This window comes from Labrus bergylta, chromosome 16, assembly GCF_963930695.1.
Source record: "Labrus bergylta chromosome 16, fLabBer1.1, whole genome shotgun sequence".
Lineage (NCBI taxonomy): Eukaryota > Metazoa > Chordata > Actinopteri > Labriformes > Labridae > Labrus > Labrus bergylta.
The window spans coordinates 9,658,969-9,683,636 of NC_089210.1; the positions used below are offsets into that span (position 1 = coordinate 9,658,969).

Genomic DNA, 24,668 nt, shown 5'->3' on the forward strand with positions numbered 1-24,668 from the left:
TAAAAAATGTCCAGTAAATACTACTCTACTATGTCATGAAATAAGATGAAATTACATTCCAAGATAAGACTTGTTATGAATTGTTTCCAATGTCATTCTTATGTTATGTAACACATGTCATTTATATAAAACGTTTTAATTAAATATGTAGTGTATTATTATTAAATTCAATACTTTTGATTATATACAAACCATACAAACACTGACAAACGTTTGTCTGCTCTCATGCTACGATGCCAACAATTCCGACATCACAGAAACGCAGCACAGTTTTACAAGGCTGAGTGCCTGAAAGTCATTTGTTTTCCGTGAGTCGGACTGACTGGATTGGACGGTCGGGGGTTCCGCCCACAAACACACAAGGTGGAGTTGAAAAGAAAAAAACATGCTGGGCCAAATTGAAGCTGTCAAAGAGCCTCTTACAATTTGCTAAAACAGGAATAGAGCAATGTTATAAGGGCATGGAGGCTGCTTTAGATACCTTTAAGAAAGATTTCTCTAAATTGGACATCTGACACTGATAAGAGAAAATATTATTTTTTAAATTATTTTTAAGTTAATTATTTAAAGTTATGTGAGATGTGCGAAATGCACTTTAATTATAAAACAATTAGCAAAACTTTAGTTTTGTGAATCTTCCAGCAAAAATATTTATTGTGCAAAGTTGGGTTGAAGATCAGACAAGTTCGACCGAGTAGAGTTAAAATAATCGCCCTTGGTTGGGTTGAGATACATCGGTGCCACTTCGGAAAATATGTGGATGTCTCAGCGTAGCGAAATGGTTGGATGGAGAGAGAGGAGCTGCTGCTCGATGAGTGGAGGGAGACGACGAGAGAGATGGAGGCGGGGGGGAAGGACCATCTCTGCGGGGACGAGAGCCCAGGACCGACGGCGCAGTGCTGGCTAACGTTCAACCCTCCCCTTCTTCCTCCACAACCAGACCGAGGCTCACGTCGAGAGACAGGTAAGCCAACGAACACGCTGCTCGGTTTCATAATACAGCGAGGGAACGCGGCAAATACACTCTGGAAGAGAAAAAAAACACAACACCCGCTGAATCCGGGTTTATTTTTGCTTATTTATAATCATTCGCCTCGGTCGGCAGCCTCTTTTGTAGAAGCGAAGTAAACCGACAGCTGTGTCAGGGTACAAACGAGGTCGGCCATAGCCGAATTTCTTGCCCTCTAAAGCGGGGAAGAAACTGGATGCAAAGACCTGGAGGTAAACGTGTTAATGTCTTGAATAACACAAAAACTAGCGATTATGGCGATATTGTGTAGTCGAAACTCGGTCGTTCGTTCTGTAACGGGGTAGGCTACTCGTGTTGGGGTATTAACGGTAGTTTCCGCGCCGAGACCTCCATGCGGCTGTTGACGGAACAGCCAGCCGCCTCTCTCGGTTAGCCATCAGGGATCTCGGTTTAATATCTCACCGTGCAGAGACTCGCCCTCTCTCTCCCCCTCTTCTCTCTCTCACAAAACTAGCCCAGAACCACCGAGGACGGAGCCCGGTGAACCCGCCTTCTTGATCTAGCTTATGCGCTTTTGGGTCGAGGGAAGGGAGTCTGCAACGCCCTGGCTTTAGTTTTAAGCTCCGCTTTCTCTGTTTGCAGTGCGCCATTGGACCTTGTCACGGTAGGTTTCCTTGTAGAGCTGAGCTAAAGCATGGCGGACCCGGAGCTTGTTTGTCGCGCCTGTGAAGCTGCTTTGCCTCGGATGTAACCATGTTTCCTTTTTAAAACGTAGCTTGCAGTTTTAAGTACAGTTTAGCAGTGCGACATAGTCTCCGAAAAAACGTTTAACCAACGCTAAAAAAAAATTAACATTCGTGGAAGAAAAAGGTCGAAGCTGAAACGTGTGAATGTTAAAAAAATATATATTTTCAATTTTCTTCAAATCTTCCTGCGCCTCCACAAGTCTTTGCAAACCCCACCACCACGAAAATTTTATCTTCTAATCTCTTGGTTTTGTTCTCAAAAAACGCAAAACGAAGAATATTAGTGCAACAATGTTTTAACAGTAAGCTACCTCACATTTTAGAATAGTTGAAATCATTTGTTGTAAATAGTTAATATAGGTCTCCCCCTTCCACAAAAACCGGAGATTCTTAATAAATTCTAGCAAATGTTTATCTTTCAAACCCGTAGATTCTTTTTTTTTTTTAATGGCGTATTGAATAAAATACACATTTCAAGCTTTATTTGGCTTGAAAAGTTGCCCTTGGCCATGTTATGCCAATGTTCCATATTTGTATTTTAAATTGAAATAGAAATACATTAATTAAGTATTTTGTGTTTTAACGGTTATGTTAGTTGGTTATAAAGGCGTTTTCGTTGCACAAACATTACTATAGATATTTTTTAATGTAGCTAGGTCGCACCGTGAACACCATGGGTGAGCTGGGTCCACCAAGGACATGGTGAACAACGAGAAGCCGCCATCATGGAGCACAGCTCGGCTACGCCTCGCTGAAGAATGTACTCGGTGTGGTCCTAACTTGCACCGTAGAACGCAGAAAACTGAGTAAATCTATCTTAAAATACAGTGGAAACGCATGTCTTCACTGTACGCGAGAAAAAAAAAATCAAATTTCACGCCAAAGCTTTGTTAAACATTCAAGTAGAAGATTATAGGGTCGCATGGCGGAGCTAGACCGGCGTCCATCGGTGATGAGGCGCCTCTACCGAGTGGCGCATTTGGCTGCAGTACTTCCATGCCACCATTCCCCTTCATCGGAGACCGAAAGCAGATCCCCCCGTCCGTGGTCAGCTGGTTGCCTACAGCTGCCTGTCCGTCCACGTCCATTCGCTTCCTCCTTCCGTGAATCCTCCCCAACCTCAGTTGCGACAGAAAAATCCACCATTACTGAGCAGACCGAGCGAGAAAATGGTCGCTCCTGAGTATCCACGATACTTTTGTAGAGGAATACGGACAGTATTAATACGCCAAATTCCAGTCTGGCGAAATTTGCTCGATGGATACTCCTGTTGTCGTAGCAAGTTGTGCTAGTTGAAAACCCTCCGCAGTGTTATTTGAGATTTGAAGCCGTCACAAGCAATAGCCTATGTCTCACCATGTAGCGTAAACGTTTAAGGGGCGGTGTAATGTACATAAACCTTAATGTCGAGGCAAATTTAAATTCCTCTACTTAAAAAAAATCAGGTTTACTTATATTTCACAGAAATATAACTTTTTTTGATAAATTATCGTCGACTATATAAATAATAAATGTAATACAAAAATCATCATAAAAATCTTTATTCAAGAAAAAAATGCTATTTTTAATAGATAGAGCCTTGTGAGAACTTACATGTAGTTGATGGCAAGTTATTTAAGTCTTTTAGGCTGACATTTCTGAGAGATATGTTGTAAAACTTTTTTTTTGTTGTTTCTTTTATAGATACAAGACACAAATGAATGGAGTAATGGATCCATCCACCCAAGGCCAAGGTGGGATTTTTTTTTTTTTTAAGTTTTGAAGACATGTATTCAACATTTTAACAGTCTCTTAATGACAAAGGATCTATTTTTATGAAAACACATTAAAATATCAATCATATATTGAATATTGTGGCTCTGATGATGAGTAATGGGACATTTTCAGGATCCAAAAGGATACTTGAGCCAGATTTATATCTTACCTGTCATTGGTCAGTGATAGTTTTTTATTTATTTATGATATTTGGGTTACACAGTGTGGGCTCAGGATGACCTATTAAAACTGCTGGAGGGCATGAAAGTGGCCCTGCCCCAGAAAGACCTGAGTAAGTACAAAACATCAGAGTCCCACCTTGACTGGCAGAAGGTGGCTTTCAACACTTACACAGCGGACATGTGTAAGCAGAAGTGGCAGGAGGTCTCTAAAGAGGTGAGACATACCTTTCATTGATGTCTAATTTAAATATGGCACATGACCGTACTTGTTTTACATTCCCTCTGTTTTTTTGTCTACCTCGTCCGCAGATTCGTAAATTCCGAACTCTAACAGAGCTTATAGTTGATGCCCAAGACTACATCAAAAACCCTTACAAGGGCAAGAAAATAAAGGTGAGTTAAATTCTATATGTAGGACAACAAATTAAAAATGATTCCATCTGCCTTTTCAAACCTCTTTTTCGCATCATACACAGAAACACCCAGATTTCCCCAAGAAGCCCTTGACTCCATACTTCCGCTTCTTCATGGAAAAGAGAGCTAAGTATGCAAAGTTGCACCCTGAGATGAGCAACCTCGACCTAACTAAAATCCTCTCAAAGAAGTACAGAGAGCTGCCCGACAAAAAGAAGGTAAATCAAATCTAAAACATAGCATAGATATTATAACATGCAGTTTTAAAATTCTAACCAAAATGTTCTCCTCCTTTTTGTGTCTACAGAAAAAATATGTTGACGACTTCTTGAGAGACAAAGAAACATTTGTGCATAGCATGGGGAAGTTCAGGTGAGATGACTTACTAGTATTAAAATGTTAAATATGGCTAATTAAGGGGATTATAAAACCTTTACCTGTAGAATATTCAAGGATTAAGGAAACCATGGTGACTGAAAACAAACATATAATGTTGGATGTGGAGCTGATAAATGGGGTTCTAGGGGTTTTCCTTCTGCAGAATTTTGAATATGGCAGTGATACCAGAAATGTTGTAAACGCTTGAAATAAGATGCTTCCCAGCAAAGCCAATCACAGGGCTTGTAGTCTTCAATTACATTTTTTTGAAGGGGTGCAATGCAGAAGTGTAAAACAGGCTTCATAGCAGTGCTAACATGTTGTTTTCTGAAATGTGAATGTCAGGGAAGATCACCCAGACCTTGTGGAGAGCATGGCCAAGAAAGGTTCAAATGTTCCAGAGAAGCCCAAGACACCCCAACAGCTGTGGTATACCCATGAAAAGAAGGCCTTCCTCAAGACACACCCAGATGTAAGTGTGGCTACTGCAAGAATTCCAAAAAAAAAAAAGCATCTTTACCTACAATCGTTAATGCATTTTTTTGTTTTGCTCTTTTAACTCTAGGCGACCACCAAAGACATCAAGGACAGTCTTGGCAAACAGTGGACGCAGCTCTCTGACAAGAAAAGACTCAAATGGATCTCAAAGTCTCTTGAGCAGAGGAAACTGTATGAGGTGTGAAAACTTACTACATGAAGAAAAAGTATTACATGTTTCTTGTCTTTTCTTTAGTTTTAATCTTGAATTGTTTGCCGTTTTGTTTAGGGGACGATGCGGGAGTACATCCAGCAGCACCCAGAGTTAAACATGACCCAAAACGATATCGTAAAGTCCACCCTGACGAAGGCTGAGCGCCACCTGAAAGACAAATCTGACGGCAGACCTGACAAACCGCCTCCGTAAGTCGCAACTGCAAGCCGAAAGCTGGTTGGAGCCCATTGTGCCCGTGAGTAAGGTCTTTTTTTTAAATGTCATGTTTTGTGTTCACAGAAATGGTTATTCAATGTTCTGTGCCGAGCTGATGTCGAACATGAAGGATGTACCCAGCACAGAGCGTATGGTGATGTGCAGCCAGCGGTGGAAGCTCCTGAAACAGGGTGAGAAGGACGCCTACCAGAAACGCTGTGAACAGGTGAGATCAGCAAGTCCAATAACTTCCTAATGAAATCAAAGTTTATAATATTGACCTTTTGTGTAACGTCGCTATGTTTATAATTTGTGAAGCTCTCTATAAATCCAATGTATTATTATTATTAAATATGTCATTTTTGTTTTCAGAGGAAGAAGGAGTATGAAATTGAGATGAACAGATTCCTGAGCGTAAGTAGATTTTATTTTTTATTTTTTGGGATGTCTACTTCATCATTTCTTTACGTACTGTACTTTATGATACAAGATGTCTGTGTATTTATCTCTGCGGTGTGGATCTGCAGAGTTTGTCTGAGGAGGAGCAGCAGCGGGTCATGTCCGAGGATAAGACCGGTTTTAAAAGGGGCACTGCAGCCAACAGTCCCGCCAACAAGAAGAAGAACTCAAAAGCAAAGGTAAGACCCAGATTTGAGCAGCAAGGGTAGCTAATAGTCACATTTCCTCAGGTCCCATCATAGCTTTATTTCATTGAAGAAATTAAACTAAGTATTACATCACTCAAGTCCTATTATCTCCATATTTGATTCTTCATGCTTATCCTTTGATACAGTTTTCTATTTTCTAAGCAGTTTTTTTCTGATATTCCTTTGATCGGTAACTTGTAGGCCAGTCCAGAGAAACCCAAAAGGCCAATTTCAGCCATGTTCATCTTCTCTGAGGAAAAGCGTCCCAAACTGCAGCAGGAGCGGCCCGACCTTTCCGACAGCGAGCTCACAAGACTTCTGGCCCGCATGTGGAATGAGCTGCCCGATAAGAAGAAGGTAACCTATGTCATTTAATTAAACTGGATTATAAATGCCAGGCTGGTATAGTGGTTCCAACATGTCAATTGTTTGGTTTTTTTTTGTATTGGTTATGTAGGAGAAGTACAAACGTCTAGAAACGGTCCTGAAGGCAGAGTCGGAGAAGAAGGAGAGGGAGGACCGTAGTCGTTTACCAGATCCACCCAAGACTGCCCAGGACATCTGGCAGCAGAGTGTCATAGGGGACTACCTGGCCAGATTTAAGGTATACAGTACTCTTAGTTAAAAATGCTTAACTAAACTGATTCTTCTGTTTGAGGTTTACCAAATGATATTAACAGTTCAGGCAGTAAAGACTTTCAATAAATTAACTATAACCGAGTTGGACCTGTTTGCTTCGAAGATTTTAAAGGCTTTATATGCAATTTTTTTTTTTTGATCCAGCAGACGTCGCCCTTGAGCACCAGCATGAAACCAAAACAACTCGCGGTGCATTGTTGTGTTAGCACGCTAATGCTAGCGATCTTTATTATGCTCGTATCTTCACACTGCACGTAAATTTACCCGAAATGATCGTGATCTAGAAACGCAGTTAAGCAGCGAGTACAGTATGTTATTCTTCTTTTCTGTAGTCCCTCAATTAAACAACTTTTATATGTGAGGGGAGGAGTCAGCCGGCCGTCCAGGCGATGTAAACAAACTGAAGATAGGACTCGGAAAGCATCACAGACAGTGGGACTCGGGTGTTACACTCATTGTAGACAATCATGACTCACAGAGTTATTTTCAGAGGATATACTTGATTTCTATTATATTTAAGTGTGAAAAATCGCATATAAAGCTTTTAAACATTTTGAGAATGGAGTATGTGTAATTCAATAACTACAAAGTTCACATGTAATGCCAGCTAAATGTGTGTTTAAATGAAAAACTGTGCTTGCAGAATGACCGGCCAAAGGCACAGAAAGCGATGGAAGGGACCTGGAGCACCATGGAGAAAAAGGAGAAAATAATGTGGATCAAAAAGGCAGCGGAGGACCAGAAAAGATACGAGGTAAGTGACATTTCAAGTGAAATTCAAAATACTTTATGTATGAGAAAGATCTAACTGTTTCCTCTACCCCCCCCCCCCCCCCCCCCCCCCTTAACAGAGAGACCTGTGTGAGATGCGCTCACCTGCTGCTACCATCGCCTCAGGGAAGAAGATGAAGTTTGAGGGTGAACCCAAGAAGCCTCCATCGTAAGTTTGTCCAGCTTGTGTATGTGACCTATTGTGTGTGTGTGTGTGTGTGTGTGTGTGTGTGTGTGTGTGTGTGTGTGTGTCTTGTTGAAACCTTGACACTGACTCTATTTTGACTCTAGAAACGGATACCAGAAGTTCTCTCAGGAGATGCTGTCCAACGGTGAGCTGAATCATCTCCCCATGAAGGAACGGATGACTGAGATCGGCAGCCGCTGGCAGAGTTTATCTCTGAAGGACAAGGACCGCTACAAGAAGATCGCTGAGGAGAAGCAGAGGCAGTACAAAGTCACACTGGAGCAGTGGCTCGCGGTATGCAAAGATGTTTTTAATAAGAAAAGATGGGGGAAAAAAATCCTGAACACTGATCTAACATACTAATATCTAATCCTCCACAGAGCCTGTCTTCACAAGAAAGAAACACTTACGTAGAATATAATTCACAAGTAAGTCACCTTCTCCACTGTTCGGGGTAATATTAGATTAGAAATCTTACTGTCGCTCTTACATTTGATCTTGAAAAGTTGATAAGTGGAATGTTTATAACGCATAAATTATCTGACGTTTCAGAAAAGGAGAGCTCCGGCAAAGCCAGGCGGCCCCAAGGCCAAAGCCAAGAAATCTGTAAGTCAAGACTCTCCTGTTCTTCTTTTTGTGTCGATTTATTCGCTGGAGTGATTTCATGTTGTTGTTTTTTCTCCCTCCTGCAGGAAACAGAGGAGGAGGACGATGATGACGATGATGACGAGCCGGAGAAGGCTTCCTCTGAAGCGGACTCATCCAGCGAGGACGACGATGACGACGACGATGATGTCAGTAGCGTCTTTCTTTGCTCTAACAAAAATATGATGTCAACTGGTTGAGGCTGATTGCACTAAATTTAAATATATATTTATGTATTTTTTTAAAAATTTTGTCGGTTTGAAGAAGGAGGAGGACGACGACGATGATGAAGACGACGACGACGATGACGACGAGGCGGAGGACAAGGAGAACAAGTCGGAGGACAGCAGCAGCGAGTCAAACTCACAGGGGTCGTCAGACTCTGATTCAGACTGATGCAGCGTCTCCGTGGAGATGAACTGAGCAGCGCTGAGCTGAGCCAAGAGTCAAGGGAGCTCTGCCACTGTGCCAACCCTGCTCTCCTCCCACCACCAGAGGGAGCCCTGCATTGCCTCATCACCTTTCGCACTCATCCACTCTTAAGTTGCTGCGTTGGGGATCTCCTTCTGGAGAGGACCCCGCCCTAGAGTCCAAAATCAGTTTCATTCCCTCCTCCCCAAGCGTGATTGTTGTCCGACAGCACAGGCCGCCGATGTTATGCCAAATACAGCATCCCACTGGTTTGGCGATGTGAACTTTTCTGCCGCTGGTTTAACCCTGGACTCACAGGTTCATTGGTTTAAAGGTTAGAGTTTTAATGTCGAGGATGATAAATGATCCTTCAGTGTTTATTTTATTGTTCTGGTATTCGTTGACAGGTAACATGAGTGTGTAAAGGCTTTACAGAGCCAAAGAACACAGTAATGTGGATCGCTTTAGAGATGGGGGGGAGGGGGGTGTGTGTGTGGGGTACTGAAAAATTGCACTCTTCAGAATGTTTCCATTATTTTATTTTTATTTTCCAGAACATTGCTGCAGTGTTCCCTATTCCTCTCAATTGATGATGTAGATTTTATCATTTGGTTCTAAAAAGGTGGTATTTTTTTTCAGGAAAAAAATCAAGCCATTATGAATGTTAACTTTATTTGTTGCTGGAAACTTTCAGAACTTGTTACGTACCAATACTCTCATTCAAAATACAACAGTGCCTACATAAAAGTATTCACCCACTCTTTTGGACTTTCTCATTTTAATTATATTGTTTTATAACATTGAATCAAAGTGGATTGTATGATCGACTCCTTGACAGGAATATTCAGGCAAAAATGGCCCATTTCCCCACTTAATCTGAGCAAACAGAACTCTCAGGACGGAAATAAACTAGCACTAAAAACATGTCTCAACATTTGTATTTTAATGGAGTGCAATTTCAAACAATTGATTAATGTTAGTTTCCCCCCCCAACTTAAATTTTTAGAGGAAGCACCTTTTGCAGCAGTAGCAACTCTTTGTCTATGTGGATCTGAATCAGCTTTGCATAGATGCATCTCCCCTCCACTTCCTGCTCTAAGCTCTAAGCCCATTCACATCTGTGCCATCATCTTCAGTCTTTCAATTGGATCTATTCTTCTTGTGTTACATTGACCTAACTGTAGTCTCAAAACAATCTTGTATCTCTCCCCTGAGTTCTCGGTAATGAAAAGTTCTAAACCAGTAAATACTTGTGTTATTTGTTGTTTTCTTAATAGTATGGTTTTATTTACAGAAGAGTGTTCTCACTTTAACATGAAGGAGTCTGTGTTACATCCACTCTGCTACAGTGTTGCAAACCAAAATAAAGGTGCAAAGGGAAGTGAATACTTTTAATAGGAACTCTATTGTCATGTGTACATCATTGAAGGTGTCATTTATCAAACTTCACTAACATTTCAAGTACCGGTAGTACACAGAAACCCATCAGTCTGCGACCGTTTGTGTGGACTGGATGCCGGTCGTTATTATTGGCAGACCAGATCCCTTTGACAGCAAAGGGTTAACATTTGATCTTCACATTTCAAGCTAAATCTGACTCTTTTAAAAAAAAAAAAAAAAAAAAAATTAAATGTCATACATCTTGTCTCTGTGTCTTCTCTCAACCATTGTTTTATTTAGGTTTCATTTTGTTTTTAATTGTCCTCTCATCCTTCTGGAGTCTTCTTACGGATAACTGAAGGAACTAAATAGTTCTCATCCAATTTTTGTTTTGAAATTTTAATGGTATTGACGGTGATCTCTGCGGGTTACAGTCTGATGTTTATCCCAAAAAAAAGTGTGCACTTAATGTAAATCTGTCCCTCTGTGTGAGTTTGAGGTCATGCATGCACAGTACTGTGTATGTATGAGGGTGTGTGTGTGTGTGTTTCTTTGCTTTAACGTGTGCTGTTTTTACTGTTCTGTTGTTGCATACCATGATGTGATTGCAGCGTGCATGTTCGTGCCTGTGTGGGGACATCTTACCAACACCATGAATGTAGATATTTTTTTTTTTCTTCCAAAGGTCTTAAGAATTTATTTTCTGCTCTGCTCTGTCGTGTCATCGGTCACCTGAAAATGGTCCGATGACAAGACTTCATGACTGTCATTTTGGGTCCAGAGGCAGATGACAGCTATTAGTAATCTGTTATTGATGAACTGATTTTGACCTTTAGGAATCTTGTCACTGTCTGAAACAAAAACCAGCGTGGACTATTTAAATAATTTGCGGAGGTTTCAAGGAGAGTGAATGCTGTAATTAATCGATGGGAGTTTGTAAAAGGGACTCGGGGAGTTGAATTGCAAGATGAAATTGGGGTTAAAAAAAAAAAAAGAAGAAAAATTGTAATTTTTCTGTAAATACTGTTTTGTATTGAGTGCTTATTGTTTCTTGTTAGTGCTTTCAGTTGGCAAAATCCTCATCTGTGACTTCTGAGGCCAGAAGTGAGTTTTTTTCACTCACGTGGGGAGAGTTTTTTCGGTTCTATTCAGCTGTTTTTGTTGTTTCTTCTCTCTGTTCTGTTGGTTTATAGAGATATCTAAGACAGCAAAGCTTTACAGAGTTTGTACTGCTGATCATTTGACAAGATTTGATGTTTTCTATAGCTGAGGGTGTTCTTATGTCCTTGTAGTTCAAGTCTTTGGGCAAATAAAAATTAAAATCTTTCATGTGTGTGTTTTTTTTTATCCTGTAAAAGCAGATAAAACGTGTGGTGTGTGGCCACCGGCAAAAAGTCTGTGGCTCTGACTACAGGTGAATAAAGAGACATGCGTCATACGAAGACACTTCGGATAATAGAATGCAAATGAGGAAGTTGATTGATAAAATTAAAACCGATGATGATCAGTGCTCCAACTTATACAAGAAAAATCTGGATCTGGTGTTGGAAAAAAAAAGAAACCCTCAATGTACCTGCAAAGAGGACAAAACTGAGCAAGGAGGCTTTTACTGACCTCATATTCCTTAATTGTGTATTGTAATCATAGATTGTAATACAGTCATAACATTGTGAGCCTATATTATAACCTACTTGTGACTATTTGGGGTCCCACAAGTATCTCTACCAGTGACGTCTTGTCACATGTCTGTCTAAAGGAAATAACATTTCCGTTATAAAGTGTATCACCTGGAGGCTGTTCTATCATGACAGATACAGGAAACGTAATAACCATTTACTTAAGACATAAATAAGTGAACATGAGATATGCTATTTTATCTGAGATCAATTGGTTATGTCTGAGCGGTTGAATGAGGTCATCGGTACCAATGATGCGCATTAAATGGTCATAAGTATATGGACACCACAACATTAAATCCACTTCAGATATTTAAACTGCTAATTTGTAAGCTTGGTGAATTATTAGTTGCTAAAACAACGTTCACTGTCCTGTTTGCTTTCTTCCGGTTGTTTGAGCACGGCTTCGGAGACAGGAGCATCAGAGACGCCACCGATGTTGGTCGATGATAATATCTGAGGTCTGGTTGTTCTTACAGCGTCAAGTTTCTTATCGGTACCGGAAACACACCAAATGTACTTTCAAAATAAAACCAAGTTGGCCCTGCCTGTAACACCAATTTCACAGTAACCACAGCTTTCATCAGACTGATCTAGGAATATATTGGCCAAGTATATGCAGAAAATCTAGCAGTGATATTGGAAAAAATTATATTGTGTGATGTTTTTTTTTTTTTGGTAACAATACAATTGATGTTGACAATGGGAAATAAATAGGCCATCTTTAAATGAGCCTCAAATATTAGGTTTGGCCTCTGGTCTGTTTGTCTGTCGGCCTTTTCCTTGAAGTTGATGCACTTTTGGTTTATGTCGATTGTGGCACCCCCTTTGGTCAAAGGAGGATTTCAATTTCTTGGATGAGTTTGGCCTGTACATGTGTAAGTAGGCTACTGTTTTTTTTTTATTTTTTTAAACAAAATCTTGTCCAGCTGTCTTTTAACTCAGCCAATATGTAGCACTCATTGAGAGTCTTTGATGCGTTTCCAGCTGAGCCTGAATACTGAGGGGTTTGGGAAAGAGGTGATTTCACTCTGCCACCACAGCACAACTCCCTGGTCTTACTGATGTTGAACTGCAGTAAGTTTTTCCACCAAAAGCTTGGACCCGTGGTTGACTGCTTGCTGGCCTATCAAGGTCACCGCTGCAGTTGATGCCAATCAGGCGAGTCACCAGTGCCACGTAGAAATTGCCAGTACCTTCACTGTTAAAACGGAGGCCTGCTGTGTAAAATTGACTCTGATTCTGATAAACAGAGACGAGAATGAGAGGTAAAACAAAACCTGCATGTCAATAGCATAACACTTTAAATACCCTATTGGTGATTTTATAAAAAATTGCAAATAAAATAGAAAATAAACTGATTCAGGGCGAAGATTTAAAAAAAAAAATGTGGAGAGGGGTCTTGAAACTGAAATACAGAGACGGTATTTCGGGGCTTTTATTTTGAAGGTAACCCAGAATGTCGTCTGTTGTACTCCTCTGTTGGGTTCTTCACTTTTTGGCCTCGTCCGTGTCAGGCGGGTTTTGTGTCGCTAATTTAACCGACACCTGCCCAAATAAACAGCTCAACGAGGTTCTTTTTATTTTTTTTTATTTTTTTTTTAAATAATGAAGATGGGTGTAGCAGCAACCCGGACATGTTATCTACGTTTTCTGAAATAGACATGATGGTGTTGCCCCCCTCTGACAATCTGCCAGGTTCAGGCTGAGTTTACGGTATGACCGGGTAAGAGGAAAAACCCATTTTTTGGGTGACATGTAAAAAACACAACGTCGTTTACATTGTATGCAATTAATTTGTCTGAATGTGCCTTGGAGACGACTTACAGGCCTGTTTAATAGAGGAGCTAGTAGGAGAAGCTAACGAATGCTAACTCTGTAAAGTAATGTAAGCTGCAGGTAAACAGTGTTGAGTTTACTAACTACTGTCATTACAGGTGTTAGTGTTACCGTATTAACTATTGTTTCCTATCAGGAAGAAGTTGGCGACGTTGTTTTTATTGATTTTTCTTTAATATGTTGCTCTTTAATATCAGGAAATAAAAACAGCTTGAGGACCAACATCAGACACATGACTTCACCTGCATGTGTTTTTTTTTTTTTTTTTTAAACAGACACACGAGTTACTAGCCATTTCTTTTTTTAAACTATTTTTTTATTCCTAAACTGGTCACTTGATGACATTTACATTTACTATCTCTCATTGTGAGTGTGTTTTTTTTTTTTTTTCTGTTTCAAATCCTCAGGTCAGAATCTCATTACTCTGCTACCAAGATTCCCCACACAGACTTTCAAATGAAAATGGAGGATATGCCCCTGTCAGGCCCAGACAACACCAAGCTGGAGGTTTAGAACTCATTCTTACTTTAATCTGATCTTGTTTTTATTTTATTGTATTTTAAATGATTTATTTTTTTGACTGTTGTAGGCCTTGGTCCATGACATCTACTCTGAGCTGGTGGAAGATGCCTGTTTGGGCCTGTGTTTTGAGGTGCATCGTGCCGTGAAACAGGGCTATTTTTTCTTAGACGAAACGGACCAAGAGAGCTTGAAGGAGTTTGGTAGGAACCTTAACGTCCAGCGTCTTCTTGGTTGTTGTTTTTCATTGGGGGGGCATTGCTTTTAGTGTGTGCCTTTTATATTTGTCTTCCAGAAATAGTGGATCAACCAGGAGTGGACATATTCGGTCAAGTGTACAATCAGTGGAAAAACAAAGAGTGCGAGTGCCCGAACTGCAAAAGGTTGATCGCAGCTTCTCGCTTCGCCCCGCATTTGGAGAAGTGTCTCGGCATGGGCCGCAACAGCAGTCGCATTGCCAACCGCAGGTCAGCCAATAGAGATCATTCAGGACTAATCCTTGTGTTAATCAAAACTGAATATAAACATCTAATCAGATGACCAAAATGATTTGTTTTACTTTTTTTTTTTTTTTACAGGCTAGCCAGCAATAACAACATGAGCAAATCAGAGAGCGACCAGGAAGACAATGATGACCTCAACGATAACGACTGGTCGTACGGGGCAGAGAAGAAAGGTCAGCATTTTAGAATTTGTTAAAGTAAAGAAATAATTGAAGAAGGCTATTTGGAAACTTCCGCATGATAAACATGTTTTTTTTTTTCTTTCTACGTCACAGCAAAGAAGAGGAAGTCAGATAAGGTATTTTTTTGCACTGGTGTTACTTTTTGACTTAATATACGTTTTAATACATATCATGAGGATAATCTGGTTGAAATGATTTTATCTGTGCAGAATCAAAATTCTCCGAGACGATCCAAATCTTTGAAACATAAAAACGGTGAGCGGAGAATTCAGACATCAGAGGTCTTAATCAGACCACAGGGTAACGTAATACAAGCATCAGCTAACACAGGGCCCGAATTGCAGATGTCAGTCACAATGCGATATTCACTGAATACACAGAGACTAAAAGTGGAAGGAATTTTGCTAATTTATAGGAAACGTTTGGGAACGTCGTGCAAGTTAACGTGCAAAAAGCTGCATAACTTGTGACTAGCTTGGTAATGACATGTTATAATGATATATTAGAGAGTTTATTTAAGTATTGATTGGCATCTGTGACGGACAATTCAAGGGACTGTTATCCTGCAAAACAGTGCGTAAAGGCAACTGTTATTGGGTTGATTGGCCATAATGAAGAATGATCATTTTCTAGGACAAGCAAACTCATTTCTATTCGCTCATTAGCATTGGATGTTCAGCCTCTTTCGGTGGTGACAAGGGTGCATGTGGTGTAGAGAAGAGAACTCACTTTCTATGTTTTTGTTTTTTTCCCCAGGTGAGCTGGGGAGCGGTGTCGCGTCAGAGCCGTACAAGGTGAAAGATCCTCCTCTGTTCATGCTTCATGCAAGAGCACAGCGTCAGTTAGGATTTGTTTCGTGTTGTCGCAAAGTGTCGATTACTGTTCTTGTTTCCTTTTCAGTACAACTATAATACTGGCATCAATTATGAAACACTGGGTCCCGATGAAGTGCGATCCTTTTTAACGACAGTAAGCATCCTGCGCTAAAGCAGCCAAGCATGTGAAGATTTGTAGCAACCTGTTAATGAGGATAATCGGTCACTTTTATATATCTCTATTTTTAATCAAGCGGATGTTGATCCTAAAATTTTGATTATTTTTTGTTTTACTACAGCAATGTGGGGTGATCTCTGAGCACACCAAGAAGATGTGTACCAGGTAATTACTTTCAAATCCACCGGCTCATAGATAAACAACTGGTGAAACTCCGTCGCTGTTGGAGAAAAACGTAGCTGCATCCGTGGTGCTTGTATCTTGTCATTGTACAGGATGGTGTCAGGTATTGTAACACTTGGCCCTCTAATAGTTGCCTCCTAATTCGTACCTTTTTCATGTGCTTCAGTTTCTGTGAAACAAAATCTCATCGAGAAGTCGTCTGAACTTAAAATCGTTGTTGCATGTGTAATGTGGACGCATGATCAGTTTCATGAATGTATTTCTTTGAAAATGATCATGTATAGTATGTTGGGACTAACTCAGGGGTACACAAGTGGCAAATCATGCAAAAAAAAAAAACCATCAAACAATTCCAAACAGAATCCTAATTGAGCAGAGACCCTGTCAGTGACCAACCTGTGACATTACATAACCTGTAACTCCTCATTCCTGCGCCGCTCCTTCTGATTGGTCACTGATTGTGTCCGTCCAACCTCCCTCCCTGGCTGTATCAGTGTTTTGGCGTTGGGGTGGGGGGGAGGTGGGGGGGGGGGGGGCGTCAGTCGGGGATGTAAAATGCCACCTTGTGTCCCACCAGGTCTCAGCGGTGTCCCCAGCACACGGACGAACAGAGGAGGGCCGTCAGGGTGTTCCTCCTGGGGCCGTCCGCGTGAGTGTGCCCTGTGCCCCTTCCTTTCCTACCTCCCCTCCCTCACCTGCAGGTTTACTTAACAAAAGTCATGTTTGAATGAGCGCTGTGCCGATGCTTGCTGATCCAGTTCACTGTTTTATGATCGGACAGAACTATCCTGCCTGCCAGTGTTGTTGTGAGCACTGTGGTTCAGGACTGGGGGCCCAGCTCTCATGTGTTACCAGGAGAAGAGTACGCTGCAGATGAAGGGAAACCAAGTGTGCTGTCGACCTTTCACACTGCCACCAGTGTCATTTCCCTTTACAGAACCTTTTCTCTTGCCTGTTATTAGCCGAACACATCCATATCAGCTTGTGAGACACCAAGCTCAAAGAAAACTATTATTTTCTCTTTTTTGGCATTTTGCCTTTCTTGGAAAGGAGAGCCAAAGCGAGACAGGAAATGTGGCGAGGAGAGAGTGGGGGTATGCATCATAGGGTCGCGGCTGGAAGTCACACCTGCGACCGATGCGTCGACTACAGCCTCTGCGCTCAGGGGGATTCCGCTTTAACGCCTGAGCTCAACCAGCACCACTACCAAACTCTGTTCTCGCTTTAGCATTATTTTTTTTGCAGTCCATTTTACAACAGCCACAGGTGTTACTTTCTATCACAACCCAAGATCACACAGTAAATGTTTGGAAATGTTCAAATGTATTTCCTCTTAAGTTTAGATTATTGTAGTGTTAAAACTTTGCAGTGCATATCGTACTGATAATTACACTTGTTCATTGCAGAAACTGAAGTGTGTGTATTGACCGTGACATTGATTTATAAGAAAGATTATAAACCCTTACACACGTGGCTTCTCTTAAAATCCTTTATGGGCTACCAGCCACAAGTTCACTAAATCAGCATTTTACTTTGTTAAACTGTGCAGCAGTCTTCATGCAGGCACAGATGTTAGTATTGTATTAGTGGCTAACTGCTCAAATCAACAAGCTTCCTGCTAACAGAACAGTAGTAGTGTCAGAAGTTTCAAATCAAAAGTACACCAGCTATATTATGATTATGAGACGGGGGTTGAATTTGTCAAATAAAGAGCTTTGGTAAAAATGGCATTGATATTACTTTTGTGCCAACCAGTCGAACAGAACCTGTCTGTGTCTGTGTTACATGTAGGACTTCACTGCCTGATGCAGAGGCCGTGGTGGAGAGCGACAGTTTCGATATTCCGGATGGACAGACCCTGATGAGCCGCCTGCAGTGGGAAGACTCCCCAGATATTTCACCTGCTGACTCTGCCTCATCTAAAGCCAGTAAGGAAGTTAAAAGTGCATCACAATGGATTTTTTTTTTTAGTATAAAAGTAAAAGAGAGGTAACTTGCTTGTCCCTCTCACAGGTACTAACCATTCAGATTCGAGGAGGCCCAAGAAAAAGAAGAGGACACCTCTCAGTTTGAACGCTGTAGGAGGCGTTGGAGGAGGAGGAGGAGGAGTAGGAGTAGGAAATGTGACAGGAGGAAGCAGCAGCAGCAGCTCTCAGAGTAATATCAGCTTACCGACCAAAAAAAAGAGGCCCAAACTCCCAGCACCTTCCATCTCCAGTATCTACGATGACTTAAACTAAGTTCTGTCTGAACGCCTTTCTTTTCAGTTCCTTCTGTCATGACCACATGTACAAGTTTGAACAGGATTGAATGAAACGTCATTTAGTAGTTCTTATTTATTTATTCCTTGACAAGGTAAGAGGTTAAATAAACCCCTCTGTCCTAAACAATCGTGTTTTTGTAAAGTAACAGTAAGTCCAGTCAGAGTATCTGCAGGAACTTGAGCCGTTGTCATCCAAAGATGTGACACCGTTAATCCACTGACGTTATGCAGTAAGGCCTGTTACTTTGCCTGTCACACACACAAAAAAAAAACCTTTTAAATGAAACCATTGGAGCAAATATGCAGAGAAATTGATGAGCTTAATCATTTTGAATCAGAGCCAAGCTGTCGGAGAAAATTCCAAATGTTAATTATAGCGCCATGTTGGGGTCACTGAGTGAATTTTATGTGTCTGGTTGATAGGTCAATCTTTTAGCCCACTTGCAAATGCTGCTTAGTTTTGGTCTTTGAGTGTTTTTCTGCCCTAAAACCTTACATTTTGATTTACATAGTTTGCATTTGTTTGCACATCAAACTAAAACTGCTTTTCATTTCATCACTCAACGCAAGTTTACCTGATTTCTCATTACTCAGTGGCTTTTTAACTCTAGCGTTGTATTGCACAGTTGTGTTTGAGTGCCTCTTTTGCTGACTTGCATTCAGTGTGTAGTTTGTATATGCATGTATGTGTGTGTGTGTGTAGTTCATGTATATATATTTTCATAAAACTATGCATCCAAGAATGTGACATTCCTCGAGTGTGAGTGCCGTTTAAAATATTTCATTTTTTTCTTAATGACATCACCTATATAATTCATCTTTTATTAGTCAACGCCTTTAACGTGATGTATGTACATGATTAGATATTTGATTGACCAGCAGGCTTTGGAGAAACTTGTACAGTTAATGTATACAATGACGTGTGTGTCAGAAAACTAAACATGAATCTTGTGTCTTGTTTTTGTCAGAACAATCATTGTGGTGTGTAGTTTTGTTCACTTTAAAGATCATGTGATCTGTGCTGCAGTTCTGCTCGTCATTCATCCTGAGGAGTCTGTTACTGTTGGGAAATGTGTCACATGCTTTAGAGGATGGATGCACTATTTCACTTGTACATATTTCTTTGTTTAGTTGATGTCAAAGGAAACATTTTGTTTTTCTTGATTGGATAAACCAACACACTATGTTAACTCTTACTATTGTTGATTAGAAGGATACATTTTGTTTGAATATTGACACAAAACTTAGGGACTGTATGAATTTATGAGGAAGTAGAGAAAACAAGGGGTTAAAAGGTATCAGTCCATCAAAATGTCTCATATGCACTTTTGACATTTTCAGGACAGCCTGCCCCTGCCCCCCTATTTCACTCTTGGGCTGGCAGAAAAAAAAAAATCTTCCTGCAGCCAGAGTGATGGAAATAAAAAACCTGCAGCACCTTTGAATGGTTCACTTCACTTTAGGAAACTCCCAGACAGCCCAGTTGACCAGTCAAAAGTAACAGACATTAAAAATGTCACTTCTAACCAAGTCCTTTAGCTATTTTCATTAACTATTCGATCTGTAGCAAGTTCCTTTTTCCGTGTTTTCAAAATAAAAGATAGTTTTTTTTATCCAAACTGGAAGTAAAGCACACTTAGCATAAGACTACAAAATGAGAAATAAAACCATGAAATTGTTTTTTGACATGCAAAATAATGGAATTTCAATCATGACATTAGAAATGCACTTTATTGTGATCATCTGTTGAAATTTAGCAATTGACATATTTTTTCAACAGTTCATTTGGAAGCCCTATTTTTTATAAATTCTAATCCATGATGTTTAAATCCTTTGGGATGTGTAGTAAGGAAATATAAAATACCTTGATAAATATCAATCTGTTTGTTTTCACTATGTAAAGTATTTTATTTCAGTATATATTGCTAAAAAGTTGTCATACACTCCCAAAAAGTATATTGCATTGTGTTGTTTTTCTCAAGATTGGTTGACAAAGCCTTATTATAATACAATTATGGTTAAGATTTTAAATGAATTGGGTTGAGGCCTTTTTTTCCCCCTTCGGCTTTTTCCACTAAGGTCTTGTGATGTGCACTAAAGATGAATGAACTGTTTTTGTGATACTTCAATAAATGTGATTCATTTTTCCTTGAACATGTAATCAGCTGATATTTTCTCTTGATGCTATTTGTGTATCTGTTTTGCAAGTATGAATGCAACAATATAAACCCCAGTGTTGTGAATTTTCTACACTTTTTTTTTTTATGCAGAACATTTCTGTGCTTGTGTCAATGAGTGAACATAGTGTTTCTTAACTGATGGGACATGCATCATCTTTGTTTGTTAATAAACAAAAGCCTCTACACAGAGGCTCGCTTCTTGAGACTCCAAACAGACACTTCAACCACTTTGGTTTAAAATGCTTTAATTTGAGACATCACTGAAGCCAGAGCAGTCCAGCAGAATCAGGAGAGGGTCCATACCCCACTCCAAATCTTTAAGTGCCAGATGCAGGTTCATCTGATTCATTCTATCATTTTATTTACAGAAAATACACAATATATTTACAATATCTTCTCCAAAGGTCTCTATTTTATTGACTAGTGATTATTGAAATTAGCCTATCTCTACAAAGCAATATTTTTTCAGCAACAAAAGTATCTGAATTTTACGGCCTAGCACTGATGCAGCTGTACAGTCCACGTTAGCTAACATAGAGCTTGAATCATTGAAAGAACACAAAGTAACGATAAAAGAGAAAAACTGGAACGCAGAACAGTGAGTGGTTCCAAACAGTATTAGATTCTTGCAATTACCTGTTAATTATATCTTTTTTTTTTTAAAACACAGAAACAGAGGCCTTTGAGACCAATGACGAACAGGAAAGAGTCATGATCTTTAAGCAACAATAAAAGCAGACAGAGAGACATTTTTTAAAGCATGGGGCTGACGACAATGTTGTTTTTTTTTGTAGAGTTGCTAAGCTATGGTTTAGTTATAGCTGGTTATTATTTACCCCACATATTGTAAAATCATCTGTTTTGTTTTTATCTTGGTGCATGCACAAACAGGCTCACCTAGCCACCCACACACTCACCACACACAGTGCAGGATCCAATCAGCTGTGGCTATGCACTAAGCAACTCTTTTAAAATGTCCAATATGTCCGTCCCTCCAAACATAACCCACTGCTGTAGTTATTTTTACGCAACCTCTCAACATTCAGCTATAAGCGTGTGCCCTCTTCTCTGCATTTTTTTTCAGCGGCTGTGCATCCCAAATATCAGAAAGCTGAAGAACACAGTGACTCCCACGAGGGAGATGGTCGCTGGGGCAGTGAAGAACTGCCTGTAGTTGATGCGGAAGTACCATACCACAGCCAGAATCACCACAAACACAGGCACCACCAGGCTGCCGGTGCTGATGGCCACTCCGGCAGCCCTGAATCCTCCAGATACCCCGGACCCGACCCCGGACTGAGCCCCTTCCTCTGGAGAGGGCTCGTGCAGGGTCTGGGAGATGTGGCAGTGGATTACGCTGTTGTGTGCGATGTTTAGGGATAACAGAGTCCTCTTGGGATCCTGCAGTAATTGGCCTTGGTAGATGAGTTTAATTTGATGCTCCCGACCTGAGAAGTATTTACTGAGACGGAGAGAGGGTAAAAGATATATTAGAATAGGCATTTTAGGAAAATATGTTTTTGTAGCTGCTGTAGTGAGTGAGATTGGAAGATGAACACCAATCTCTTGTCTTAACAATAGATAAAAAGCTACTGATGGTTGCTCAGCTTAGCATAAAGAAAGGAAGCAAAGGGAAAGAGCTAGCCAGGCTCCGTCTAAAGGTTACAAGCTGTTTGGTCCTGTTTCCAGTCTTAATGCTAAGCTTAACTATCTAAACTCCTTCCATGCATTCATGAGAATCGTATCCATCTTTTCATCCCACTCTGCAAGGAAGCAAGCATGCACATGTCCTTAAAAAGTACAACTTGTTTTCCTTTTAATGAACATGCTTTTATATGACCAACCTTTTCAGTACGCCCACTGTATCCTGTGGTTCTACAACAGCTACCTCCTCCGTATCATTTAAAAACTTAAGGCGAACAGAGATGAGTGGTGTAGTAGCAGTAGTGGTGGGGGTGATGGTGCTGGACAACACTGGGAAATGCATCAATATCTTTTTATCCTCCTCCTCCAGCTCCTCGTCCTCCTCCTCATCCTCCACTTCATCATCCTCCTCATCTGAAGCCTGCAGCCTTCCGGCCTGTGGTTGTTTGCTCTGTATGTCCAGCAGCAGATCTGTCCTGACCCCGTCGGCTCCCTCCCCTGTTCCCTCACCCTCTCCTCTCTCCGTCCCTTGTTCACTGTCGTCGGGCTTGTTTTCCTGCGAGGGGGAAGGAGTCTGCTGTTCCGAGGTGTCAGCGCTGGGGGACCCCCCACTGTAGCTGTCGGGGCCTCCCAGTCTGATCAGAGAGGCATGGGCGCCCACGGTGAGGATGGTGCCCAGTATGTGATCTCCCCGGTCGGCCACATGTGTCGAGAGCCAAGCGAATACAAGGGCCAGGACCAGGAGCAACACTCCCCCTGCGGCGGTCACCTCACCCTCCATCCCATCCAACATGGTCAGTGCACACACTGCCATCTCTGTTCAGCAAACCTGCAGACACAAGTTACATGACACAACAAAAAAAAAAACACAGCCGCTAAACAATGTGACCAAAAAAGTGGAATGTGTGTGCAGTCTTCACCTTTATTATCGGTCCTATAATTAAGCCGTTGTAGGCAATGTTGTTAATCATGCCATTTTTTTTACAGCTTCAAATCAACAAGGATCTACCACAACAGACACTCATATTACAGCTTCACAATTGAATTGCCAGGAATATTAGGCTGCAACGTATGCTTAATTTCAACATCGTGTAATCATATTTATCTCACTACTACCTACACAACGTCAGGACAAAGTAAAATTACAACGACTTCTTAAAATTACTATATTCATCCATTAGGACCTTCGATACTGTAAAAGCATCAGTTCAAGACCCGAAGTCTCCCGTTTTGTCCAACTGATTCTCCAAACCCAGATGTATTTTTTATTTAATAAGACGACCAATGTGTCAATTATTTTTAAAAAAATCAAGAAGCTGGACGAGGCATTTTTTGCTGAATCAATTGTGATCCACCATTTATTGAACCAGTAGGGTTTATATTTCATGTCAATTCATTATCTATTTTTTAAAAAAGACACACAGTTCATTCACTATTATTGTGAAACTCTGGGTCCTGTTTTTTTTTTTTTTTTAAAGCATCTTTTAAAGAAATTATATTCTATAATTCACTTATCCACATACATGAGAGAGTAAGAACAACACAAATTATATATACACCTGATAACACAATGAAACCACTACAATGATACAAAAAAGCAGCTCTGGCCATGCATCATGATATAGGTTCTATTCTGGTAGGGTTGACTAAGCCTTTGCATGTTTAAGCCAAAGGCTACCTTACACAAGACACTGACTGGAGTTTACACAACATTTGGATCCTTACGCGTCTCCTCACACAATAAATACTTTAAAACGGAGAGTCAGAAACCGGCTGGAGATAGATTATCAAGTTTAATGAAAGCAATACTGCCTCTTTTTTTAAGAGAAACAACAATGTGGAAAGTGCATTAGCATTATGTAGGTTGTGTTACTTAACATAAAGACACGCAGCAGCTTTAAGGGCTGGTCAACAGCTGTTTCTTGTAGCTGAGAGCAAGCTATGTTCAAACATCCAGCTGATCAAAACAAGGTTCCCCTCCTGCCACGTTAGTAGTTACACTTGACTTTAGCCCTTTCAGACAAAACGTTCAAAACGCACAACCAAAACCTTCCGCCCTGCCAACTTGTTGAGGTGCAGTTTATGCTGGTGTCGCTAGTTAATGAGCTGAAGTTAGCTTTTTGAATGCTAGCCTACTTTGCTAGCCGAATAACGACCTTCGGCGTTTTGCAAATCTGGCTGCTCCCATTTGTTTTGTCTTCCAACAGTTTCCAGGGCGAAAACTGGACGTCGTGGGAACATACATGCGTGTATTTCAACGTGCAGATATGAAATGAGCTTACCTGCCAGCTATGAATTCAGAGCATGTTTGAAGACGAGGCTCTCAGTGCTGGCTAGTTAGCAGCTGCTTCTTCTTCAACATGATAAACACAGAGGCGTTGAGGCGGTGTGACGTCATCACGTATTTACGGAGCCAGTCGGGGGCGTTTGTTTTGGAAAAACACGCCTGTTGCGACCTCATATTATTATGATCATTCACACCAGTTGAATTCTACATTCAGGATAATAATGGTGTGGAAGATTTGTGTGTGCATTTTGAAGTCTGGTGATTTAAGACAAAGGAAATTTATAAAGTGCACAGATTGTATTCATTAGGTCAATTTTACGGAGTTCTACATTATAGGCTATATATAGTATTTTTTACTTATATAGCT

At 40.6% G+C, this 24,668-nt stretch overlaps 3 protein-coding genes across 7 annotated transcripts; 2 read left to right on the forward strand and 1 right to left on the reverse strand.

Annotated features, from left to right (window-relative positions):
* The first annotated feature begins 427 nt into the window (after positions 1-427).
* Positions 428-11,359, forward strand: ubtf (upstream binding transcription factor). 4 transcript variants are annotated; one of them, XM_020632612.3, is made up of 21 exons: positions 428-964; positions 3,400-3,449; positions 3,695-3,867; positions 3,963-4,046; positions 4,130-4,285; positions 4,375-4,439; positions 4,791-4,917; positions 5,011-5,121; positions 5,212-5,345; positions 5,437-5,578; positions 5,725-5,766; positions 5,880-5,990; positions 6,201-6,356; positions 6,457-6,603; positions 7,282-7,392; positions 7,490-7,578; positions 7,701-7,890; positions 7,977-8,024; positions 8,149-8,202; positions 8,289-8,390; positions 8,506-11,359. In XM_020632612.3, the coding sequence occupies exons 2-21, from the start codon at positions 3,413-3,415 to the stop codon at positions 8,635-8,637; spliced, it is 2,211 nt and encodes a 736-aa protein (XP_020488268.1). In that variant the 5' UTR covers positions 428-964; positions 3,400-3,412; the 3' UTR covers positions 8,638-11,359. The 4 variants fall into 4 exon arrangements, with proteins under 4 accessions (XP_020488268.1, XP_065820316.1, XP_020488269.1 ...); XM_065964244.1 differs by lacking the exon at positions 428-964 and adding an exon at positions 996-1,634 and having other exon boundaries at positions 8,509-11,359; XM_020632613.3 differs by lacking the exon at positions 428-964 and adding an exon at positions 997-1,221.
* A 1,823-nt stretch (positions 11,360-13,182) lies between these two features.
* atxn7l3a (ataxin 7 like 3a) lies at positions 13,183-20,438 on the forward strand. Of its 2 annotated transcripts, XM_020632565.3 has the most exons (13): positions 13,183-13,434; positions 13,955-14,054; positions 14,137-14,269; positions 14,362-14,533; positions 14,645-14,742; positions 14,845-14,867; positions 14,961-15,006; positions 15,508-15,545; positions 15,652-15,720; positions 15,866-15,909; positions 16,505-16,576; positions 17,719-17,855; positions 17,941-20,438. In XM_020632565.3, the coding sequence occupies exons 1-13, from the start codon at positions 13,427-13,429 to the stop codon at positions 18,165-18,167; spliced, it is 1,167 nt and encodes a 388-aa protein (XP_020488221.2). In that variant the 5' UTR covers positions 13,183-13,426; the 3' UTR covers positions 18,168-20,438. The 2 variants fall into 2 exon arrangements, with proteins under 2 accessions (XP_020488221.2, XP_029132934.2); XM_029277101.2 differs by lacking the exon at positions 16,505-16,576.
* A 160-nt stretch (positions 20,439-20,598) lies between these two features.
* Positions 20,599-24,491, reverse strand: tmub2 (transmembrane and ubiquitin-like domain containing 2). Its single transcript, XM_020632567.3, has 3 exons — positions 24,297-24,491; positions 22,215-22,843; positions 20,599-21,832 (listed from the first exon to the last, which is right to left on the reverse strand). Exons 2-3 carry the CDS (start codon positions 22,826-22,828, stop codon positions 21,451-21,453), a joined length of 996 nt encoding a protein of 331 aa, XP_020488223.1. The 5' UTR covers positions 22,829-22,843; positions 24,297-24,491; the 3' UTR covers positions 20,599-21,450.
* Between the last annotated feature and the right edge of the window lie 177 nt (positions 24,492-24,668).